This window comes from Ictidomys tridecemlineatus, chromosome 3, assembly GCF_052094955.1.
Source record: "Ictidomys tridecemlineatus isolate mIctTri1 chromosome 3, mIctTri1.hap1, whole genome shotgun sequence".
Lineage (NCBI taxonomy): Eukaryota > Metazoa > Chordata > Mammalia > Rodentia > Sciuridae > Ictidomys > Ictidomys tridecemlineatus.
In genome coordinates, this window is record NC_135479.1 from 141,865,756 (window position 1) to 141,875,389 (window position 9,634).

The 9,634-nt window shown below is 41.9% G+C and overlaps 2 protein-coding genes across 7 annotated transcripts; one reads left to right on the top strand and one right to left on the bottom strand.

Annotated features, from left to right (window-relative positions):
- Window positions 1-673: 673 nt before the first annotated feature.
- Window positions 674-8,080, bottom strand: Ncbp2 (nuclear cap binding protein subunit 2). 6 transcript variants are annotated; one of them, XM_021720648.3, is made up of 6 exons: window positions 7,845-7,978; window positions 7,559-7,675; window positions 7,069-7,132; window positions 4,662-4,843; window positions 2,805-2,943; window positions 674-2,279 (listed from the first exon to the last, which is right to left on the bottom strand). In XM_021720648.3, the coding sequence occupies exons 1-6, from the start codon at window positions 7,976-7,978 to the stop codon at window positions 2,208-2,210; spliced, it is 708 nt and encodes a 235-aa protein (XP_021576323.2). In that variant the 3' UTR covers window positions 674-2,207. The 6 variants fall into 6 exon arrangements, with proteins under 6 accessions (XP_021576323.2, XP_077900125.1, XP_077900124.1 ...); XM_078043999.1 differs by lacking the exon at window positions 7,069-7,132 and having other exon boundaries at window positions 7,901-8,080; XM_078043998.1 differs by lacking the exons at window positions 7,069-7,132; window positions 7,845-7,978 and adding an exon at window positions 7,805-7,821.
- Window positions 8,081-8,203: 123 nt separating this feature from the next.
- Ncbp2as2 (NCBP2 antisense 2 (head to head)) lies at window positions 8,204-8,930 on the top strand. The gene has a single exon (XM_040270424.2). The coding sequence runs from the start codon at window positions 8,204-8,206 to the stop codon at window positions 8,501-8,503; it is 300 nt and encodes a 99-aa protein (XP_040126358.2). The 3' UTR covers window positions 8,504-8,930.
- The last annotated feature ends 704 nt before the right edge of the window (window positions 8,931-9,634 follow it).

A 9,634-nucleotide genomic window follows, 5' to 3' on the forward strand; every position in this document is an offset into this window, starting at 1 on the left:
CAGTCATAACAAGGCTTAAGAACAGTGACCAGTGTAGGCCCTAAGCAGCCTACCCTTAGAGCACCGCTGTTCCATAGAATTTTCTGCAATGATGGAAATGTTGTTTTCATTTACTATAACAATCACTAACACATTGTCTATTAAGCACTTAAAATGTGGTTAGTGTAACTGAGAAGTTGAATGTTTAATTTTATTTTTATTAAACAGCCACATTAGGCCAGGGGCTATTACATTGGATTGCAGAACTCTAAAGCACGTTGCATGTTTTACACTTTAGCTAATAAAATCCAAATAATTCTATAGATCCCAGTCTGGCTATATCTGGCACTCCCCCACTATTATATTCCATAAACCTACCTAGCATATATGTCCTAATTCTCACTTTTCTGATTAAAGTGAGAAATAGGAAAGAGGACCCAAAGAAAGCTCATTTAGCATCCTCAAGCCTAAAAAACATCAGGTTCCCTTAATTCAATGCTAAATTGTTTTCATAAGAATGTGTGTCCATGTTCTTTCTTCACCTGAAGCCATAATTAGAAACAAATGTCATATTGAAATGAACATGTAAATTTTGCATATTTATTCAGAGTCTCCCCAAACTCATTTACAGACAGCCCAGAGTAAAAGAGTTCTAGAACAAATCCTTTTATAGGAGAGGAAAAAGGCCAAGACAATAAGTTGGTCCAGCTTTATTGAAATCTGTTATAGAAGACAGTTCAAATAAGAATCACAGTCTTTGGTTTTAAGGCCTGTAGAATCTGAATTTTTTCACCACACAAGAATACAAAATATTAGTTTAAACTACAGTGTAAAAACATTCTAAAAATGAATACTGTGTCCTGATTAAATGTTTGCAAATGGTTTATTCCTAAGCACTAACAACTGTTATACCTCTTTATAAAAAATTCAAACAGTTTGGAATTTAATGAGAAAACCCACATTTATTGTAACATGAAAGCTGTTCATGTTCAGCCCCAATTTTCACAAACTACTGGAAGATACTTTGAAAAATAATTCACATTTTTTTCATATCAGGGAAAATTATTCTCACATATAATATTAGAAATCATCTCTTGCCTTACAAATGTAAAATAAATTCTCTCTAATCCCCTGGCTTGAGCCACAGTATGGACAATTTGGGAAAAATAAAACAGACTTCAGTATGAGAAGTAGCTGAAATAGACACTTTCTTTAGGAAGCCTTCCTCTGTTTTTGTAAAGTATTCTCTCAATCATCAAGCTCTTCTAAAAAGAACCCGTTCTATTCCCAAGACTAATTAAAATGGAAAGAATAAATCTGATGGCCCTTACAGCACACTTTGTCATGTCAAGGCAATCCCTTAACTTACATTTCCTACTAATAGCATCTTCCCCCACTCACCACACCCACTAGAATATGTGAGGTTCTATATTACAAATCCTTACTTCTTGTTGTTGCTAGCTTTAGGTAAAATATCTTTTGAAAAATGTGTATAATTCTTCAAACCCTGTACCTAGTTTCTGAATATGTAAGGAATAGAAGCGGGACATGTCCCTGAGACCATCTCAGATTTACTTACTTCTATGCCAACTATTTAGGAAAGTCCCTTGACCCTTTAGAGATTGAATTTGTTTTCAATGTTGAATTCTATTCAGTTGTCAGACACCTGTTGCTAATTTAGAACAAAGCTATACCACACAGCAAAATTCCATTTATTAAACTTTATCTCATGCAAACTTAAATTTTAAAAAATAATCATTCCAGGCCCCAATGTAGATCATGAACCTACTTAAGACACAAACATGGTAAAACAAGTTTTTACATTTTTCCATCTTCCTTTAAAAAGTGTGGCATTTTTGGCCGACAGAATAATCAACATTATAAATCAAACCTCTTGCTAAGGAACACTTTGTGTGTGGGGGGGTGGGTGGATGTTTCTGGGGATCAAACCAGGGTCTTGCACATGTGAAGCAGGCACTATATCTGAGCCACATCCCCAGAGAACACAATTTTAGACCTGGTAACAGAAAATCATCTGGTAACTTGACACGACCAATATTCTAAGACTAGAATTAAAGGCATTCTTTTGTATTGTCCTTTAATAATTTTCAGAGGAAACCATGTAAAGGCTTCTAGCTCAGTAGAGACATTGATCAGACTATGGGTAATGTTCTTCAACAAACAACAGGCCAGTGGAGGGAATTTTGCACTGATGGGGCTCTCACCACTCACTGCTTTTGTGCCAGCTTTCCATAGCCACCTCTCCCAGCATCATAGTCTTGTCGATACTCATCTCGAACCTTAAGTGAAAAAGAATACACAAAGTACAATATAGAGAAGACTGGTATAACATGCACTGCCCACAACATGTCAGACAAATAGCTGAACCTTTTCAGATGTTATATGAACATGCAGACAAACCTGTGTGTTAGGTTCTGTGGTGTTTTGGGGTTTGATTTTGGGTTTGTTTGGTGTGTGCATATGGTACTGGGGATTGAACCTAGGACCTCACACTTGCTTGGCAAGTGCCCCACCACTGAGGGTACACCCCTGTATTAGACTCTAAGACAAACCCATTTCAGTGTATTTTGCTTTCGTTCTAGACACATATGTAAAATACCTAGCCCCTAGCAGAAGTTCAACAACAAGTGCTTATTGAAATGAATAGCATATGCTATTTCAAGGTTTAAAAAATTCACCAAAACCAATGGGTGGTTTTCTCCAGGGTTATAGGCAGAAATTAGAAAGAGAGTAAAAACAGTTCGAAAAAACAACTATCATTATGACTAGAATCCTAGGCAGGGTTTGGCCCAGAGACTGCATACCTGGCCCCCTGATCGCCCACGTCCATACTGCCTGCCCTCCTTAAAACCTGCATCCCAGTCTGTGCGAATGATCCGGTCATCCAGACGTGTTCCATTTATATACCGCATGGCATTTTCTGCATCTGCTCTTGAATAGTATCTTAAGTTTTAAGTGTTAAGGAACATTGCATTTCTCCAAATGTTTGGGGAAGCATCTAAATGAACCTGAATTGTTAAGGAAAAAGTACAAAAACAAATCCAGTCAGATGGAGTTCAAAGACTATTCAGCTTACACAAGCCTACTGGTCCAAAAGCACTTAGGTAAAGAAAATGTAATACTTATGTTGGGCTATCTTGGTTATGATTTCCTGGCTATCTCTATTAATATTTATTTGGTCAATCCCTTTTCTTTTTTTTGCATATGTGGTGCTGGGGATCAAACCCAGGGCCTTGTGCATGCCAGGCAAGCTACCACTAGAGCAATATCCTCAGCCTTGTCTCCGTATTTTGAGTTGCAAAAAAGAGGTCACAGTGTGTATGGAAGTACCACTACATTTCACTAGATGGAAAAATTTCAAAGTATTAACCAGGTTAGGAGTTCCCAAACATTTAATCAGTTTTACTCTACATGGTATTTTTTAAAATCTCTAAAAGCAAATCTGAGGACTGGGGTTGTGGCTTAGTGATAGTGCACTTGCCTAGCACGCGTGGGGCACTGGGTTCAATTCTCAACACCACATACAAATAAATAAAGGTCCAACAACAACTAAAAAATATATTTTAAAAAGTAGTAATAAAAAAATAAAAGCAATTCTGATTAACAGCTGGGTTTGGGAAATGCTGATTTAGACTTTTTTCTCATCTTTATACAATTAGGGAAACACTTGGTAAAATTCGTATCTAGCACGTATATAATGCCTAGAACATAGTAGGCATTCAGTAATCTTTGTTAAATGAATGAAATAAATGCTAGAGAAAAACAACTAGCTCTAGCAGTCTCTCTTTGATACTTTCCATCATGATTGTTGACCTTTGACCTATAAGGCAAATGGAAACACTCTGATCCTTAGGCTGATTACCTACTAATTTATAGATGGAGCCTTTTGTTTTTTCATTGTTTTCCCCATGAATTACTCTGTGCCACTGCTACCAGAAAACAAAACCTGAGAAAACTGGACCCTTGTGTTTGGAGAGAGAACTGAAAAGCTTGCTTGGCCCAGAAATCAGAAATCATAAATTTGTTCTTCAGTTGTGTAAAAAGAAAGATTTCCAACATACAATGTACAGCTTTTCTTCAGTAATTTTTCTTGTTCTTCATTGTCACCCTAGAATTTCAGAGACAAACATTGCAACTTTAAAAAAACAAAATCCAAGTGGGGCTGGGTACACACCTATAATCCTAGCTACTCATAAGCTGAGGCACAAGGATCATTTGAGCCCAGAGTCTGAGAAAGCCTGGTCAACATAGGGAGCTCTAAATGTGATGGGTTCAGAAGCAGACTTCTGGTTTAAGCTGATAAGAATGAATGCATTCTTTTTTCTCAAGATCCCATTAAAATGATAGGAAAGAAGCATACATGAGAAAGCCATTAGCTAATGATCAGAGACTGAAAAAAGCTGATAGGGCTGTGATATACCTCAATGATAGAGAGCTGGCATACAGTGTTCGAGGTCCTGGGTTCAATTCCCAGTACCAGAAAACAAAACATGAATTCAGAATAGAACACAAAATTACCAGTTTTCACAGCATCCGAATGTAGACAAATGGAAGAAAAGGTACAGACAAGCATAGGGATAAAGCTAATATCCAGTTTTTCAAAAATAGGCAGCCAATCACTGCCTTGGTTCAACAGTTACATTAGACACCAGGAAGGATACTCCACAAAACAGAATCCACATGCTGTTTTTTTTACTTTATCCAGACCCATAATTATCTTCTTTATGTCACCACTTTTGCTGAAGAGTTCATAAATTTGTTCTTCAGTTGTGTAAAAAGAAAGATTTCCAACATACAATGTACAGCTTTTCTTCAGTAATTTTTCTTGTTCTTCATTGTCACCCTAGAATTTCAGAGACAAACATTGCAACTTAAAAAAAAAAAGCCTTGCTTAAATAATATTCCTAAGTATGGTTTTTAAAATAATGTCCGAGGCTAAATGTGATGGTACATGCCTGTAATTCCAGCTACTTAGTAGGCTGAGGCAGGACGATTGCAAGTTCTAGGCCAGCCTGTGCAACTTAGTGAGACCCTGTCTCAAAAAAGCTGGATTTAGCTCACTGGTAGAGCACTTCTGGATTCAATTCTCAGCATGAGTTGGGGGAATCATTAATTCTTATTTAGAAATCAGATTCTCACTGGGCTTGGTGGCACACAATTGTAATCTCAGTGGCTTGGGAGGCTGAAACAGGAGGATCAAAGCCAGCCTCAGCAAAAAGCAAGGCACTAAACAATTCAGTGAGACCCTGTCTCTAAATAAAATAAAATAAAATAAAAAATAGGACTGAGGATGTGGCTCAATGGTTGAGTGCCCCTGAGTTAAATCCCAAGTACCCAGGGGAAAAGAAAAAAGAAATCAGATTCTCTCACCCACCAATACTGCAAATTCCTTGTCAAAAGGAGGGGTGGTGCAGGAGGTATTCACATTCTGTGAAGGACTTATATGAGATCCAGACTGCTTTTAGTAGAGAGAAAAGGCTTTCAGCCTTCCCTCTCTCCTGCCCCAGGCTACGTACAAGTAGCATGCCTTTTTTCTTGCATACTAAAATCCTGAGCACTGGGATCCTTCTCTAATGGCCCAAGTCTAAATTCCAGACCTTGACCCATTATATTAGAAAGGTCCCATTTATCCTCCGTAGTAAAAAATAATAATTATTATTTCTAGAGCTAGTATTCCCCTGGTAATTTTCCCATAGATACTATCCAAAACAACAACTGCTTTAATAATTTATATGCTCATGTATTTTTTTCTTCTGAGCGTAGAATTTTTTTTTTTTCCAGTGCTGGATATTGAACCCCATGGGCACTATACCACTGAAAGACATCCCCAGCCCTTTTCATTTTGAGACAGGCTGGCCTTCAACTTGTAATCCTCCTGCCTCAGCCTCTGAAGTAGCTGGGATTACAGATGTGGGCCACCACACCTAGCACTTTCTTAACAGGCTTTCTAATTTGAAGACCGGATGAATCCAGAGACAGAAGTATGAGCTTTAGTCAATACACCTGACAATCCCTGGGGACAAGATGGCTCATCATGAGACATTGATACTTTAGATGCTGAATTGACACATTGAGGACAAATGTGATTAAACAGAAGGCCAATCAGTAGACCTATTCTCAGACCCTTCTGATCCAGATTGTTGAGAGCCACAGTTTAGTCGGAATGACGCCTGGCATTTTGCTAGAGGGAATGGTTGAAAGGTGACCCTGCTCTGAGATTAGGGCGGCTCCAGGATTAGGGCAGATCCTGCTGCCTTGGGCACCCACTACTTTGGAGTTCCCATTGAGTTCTCACTGGGGTTTCGGGAGAATTGGCGCGGAGTCTATATCTTAATTAAAACAACTGTGGTATACTTAAGGTATGATATTAATGTGGATTCCATCTAGGTAGATATTCCACATGACAATATACTACATCTAAAACAGTAGACTTTAGATTGTAGAAATGAACCCTTTCAATTTTAATCTTGTAGGATAGATGCTGACACAGATGGTCATGATGTGGAACTAATAAGAACTGTAAAAGTTGCAGAAGTAAAAATCATGCTTGGCACGTTTTGGTGTTGTTTTGTTTTGTAGGGGATGGTTGAACCCAGGGGCCCTTTTTATTTTTTGAGACAGTGTCTTTGCTAAGTTGCTGAAGCTGCCTCAAACATGGGATCCTCCATGTTCATCCTTCAGCCTCCCAAATTGGTGGAATCACAGGTGTGCACCACCTCACCCTGCCTGGCACATAGCATTTTAAAACTGAAATATAAGAGTGTCTTCAATTTGGCCTCAAATTCCCGGTACCAGGTACAAACACATTCTACACACCTACCTTCTCTTATATGCACTTCCCTTCCCAGTTGCAAGGGGAATGTCTCCTTTTCTGAATGCTTAAAACCTGTCCCTCTCTTCTCCTGATTTCTCTTTTAGATTTTATTTGCCTCCATTTACAATCCCTACTAGAGATTTGAGTTCTTAGGATGCAGAAACTGCATTTCCCCTATCCCTCCTGGGGCTCAGAGGAATGCTTTGACAACAGCACCGGGTAAACATTTATGAAATAACTGAGTTGGCGCACACCTGTAGGAGGATCTCAAGTTCGAGATTAGCCTGGGCAACGCAGAGACACCAGCCCCACCACCACCTCAAAAAAAAAAAACAGGGCTGGAGAAGTAGGTCAGTGGTAAAGCACCCCCTAGGTCTAATCCCCATTAAATAATTAGGTTGAGCGGCCAGAGCACACAATCCCACCCCCACCTTTACTAATTCAGAAGAGATTACCTGCAGCCCTCTCCCCTTTCCACAGAATGTTGACATACCCTAAACTAAATTTCCCTCTTCTGAAATTCAGCAATTATCTGATCTTGATATCCAGTTATCAACGTGCTCAGGTTGGCTATCCCCTCTTTCCACTCGGAGGCCTCCATGTCTCCCACCCAAAATGGAGAATTTTGTTGAATAATCGTACTAAAGAAAGAAAAGATTCGGAGCGCCAAAGGGCATTGGTTGATTTTTTTAAAAAATAATTTAAGAAAAAGCCCCGGTATCTGGATAATGCGCCTCCACATACCCTCGGAGTGAATAGAGAACCCCATTTCTGTCATCACAATTTCCCAGGCACAGCCTGTGAAAACAAGCCACCACTCTGCCGCTCGAACCTCTGCACTGGCCCAGGTACAGGCAGCGGCTGCAAGGCAATGGGAAAGAGAGTCTGATATTCCCTATCAAAGTGGTTCAGTGAAATTCAAACGCCCTTCAGGCATCCAACCCCTGCTTCCCAGCAGGCACTAGGACCCCACTTCACATTTCAGGATACCAAGCAGAATGCAAGACGACACAATGAGACAAGTGCAAACCGTTCCTCAGCGTTCTGGCCCAGGGCTTGACCCTCTCGCGGCCCGGCTCTCCTCACCCGGAAGTGCTGGTCCCGGTACTGGCTCAGCTCCACGTAGGAGTCGCTGCGCAGCGCCTTCAGGAGGCCACCCGACATAGTGCAGAGAGGTCGACAAGGACGCGTAACTCAGGGATCAACCGGAGAGCCGCGGCTCTGGCGGAAGCGGAAGCGCGCGGAGGGCAGCAGAAAGTGGAAGTCGTCGGATCCAATCCCAGCGCGGCAGTGTCGTCATCACTCGGGCGCACACGTGGTCCGTCGTCTGAGGCGGCCGATCGGAAGGCGAGAACGGCGTGTTCCCGGTTCCGGGGTGCTCAGAAAAGGATGGTTCTCCGGCGTCTGTTGGCTGCTTTGCTGCACAGCCCGCAGTTGGTGGAACGACTGTCTGAGTCGCGGCCCATCCGGCGTGCGGCCCAGCTCACGGCTTTCGCTCTGCTGCAAGCGCAGCTGCGCGGCCAGGACGCGGCCCGCCGCCTACGGAAAGTCGCTGCCAAGCCCGTGAGCTCCCTAGGCCGCCGCGTTGCGCGATTCAGAGACACTTTCACCCAGGAGCTACGTCGCAGTCTCCGGGACCGCCCGCGGCCACCGCCAGATAACCATAGGGGCCCCGGGGCAAACTCGTAAGCTTGGACTGGGATGGTCCGAGGTCGCCTACTTTCCCATTTGTACGGTACACCGACCTTGGCGTTAAGCAGTCCTCCCAGGCTCTGCTCACAGCTTCGAATCCTGATTCAGATTATCGACCTTCAGACGTCCGGCTCTTAAGAGCTCTGGCCAAACCGACATCTTCGTCGAAATCTCGTGATTGAGCAGGGTACAATGTGGAGAAAGCTTTTAAAGACTGGACCCAGGTATAACATAGCCATGGACACACATCCAGAAAGAGCGCCTGTCCTCTGCAAATGGAACTAGGAATGGGCTTACCCAGAGGGCAGAACAACCAATGGCTGTGCCCAGAAGAGGCCAGGTACTAATTCCAGAGAAGATCGTGGATTGAAAGACAACCTTGCAGCTGCCAAATTCTCTGATTAAATGTGTGAGCTGATTAAAAGGCATGAGTGGGTACTTCTCTGACAAGATAGATTGGGAATTCTGGGGATTGTAGGCTCATGGTAATATGGTTAACACATTGAATGCTATTCTGTGCTGGCACTTGCTAATTGCATTCTGTGATTTATCTAACTCCTTACAAGCACATTCATAATGAGGAAATGGGAGCCACTTCTCAAGTCCCCAAAGCCTGGCAGAATGGAGTGTCAGCATAGGCATTTGACAACAGGCACCTATGTCCTTAATCACAGCTCTCTGCAGCGTTTACCTTACTTCTTAGGAATTGCCTTCTTCAGTACCACCAGGCATGAATATACTGACTCTCCTGTGGGAAATGCTGTCACTTTGAGGTTTCAAGCAAAATTTCTGATCATGTCTACTTAAGCTACACAGATAATCATGCAACCTAGAAAGTTTGAAGCCATAGGAAAAATTTTAGACTGGTTACAGATACTGATAAAGCATTGTGTGTTCTCACTTCCCATTGGGGCAGACTGAGAGTGCCTCAAATACAGAATAGTGGGAGAATAATTTGTGGGTGTGCTGGGAATTGAACCCAGGGCCTCCAGCCTGCTAAACAGTCACTGTATCACTAAGTTATGCCTGCAGCTTCTGGGAGAATGATTCTTAAGGGTAAGATGTAGAAATGGCTGGAGAGTTTCCCACCACCTCTCAAGGACAGAAGTAGAAGACAGTGCTGGAAAA

Excerpts from the sequence above, each read along its gene's own strand:
- Ncbp2 (XM_021720648.3), bottom strand. The coding sequence starts at position 7,978 with ATGTCGGGTGGCCTCCTGAAGGCGCTGCGCAGCGACTCCTACGTGGAG. Across the intron at positions 7,133-7,558 it reads GTTCTCTATTCACTCCGAGG|GTGGTGGTGGGGCTGGTGTC; the intron begins GTATGTGGAGGC and ends TTTTTTTTTGAG. Across the intron at positions 2,944-4,661 it reads TGTGGATTCTGTTTTGTGGA|ATACTATTCAAGAGCAGATG; the intron begins GTATCCTTCCTG and ends TTAAAACTTAAG.
- Ncbp2as2 (XM_040270424.2), top strand. The coding sequence starts at position 8,204 with ATGGTTCTCCGGCGTCTGTTGGCTGCTTTGCTGCACAGCCCGCAGTTG.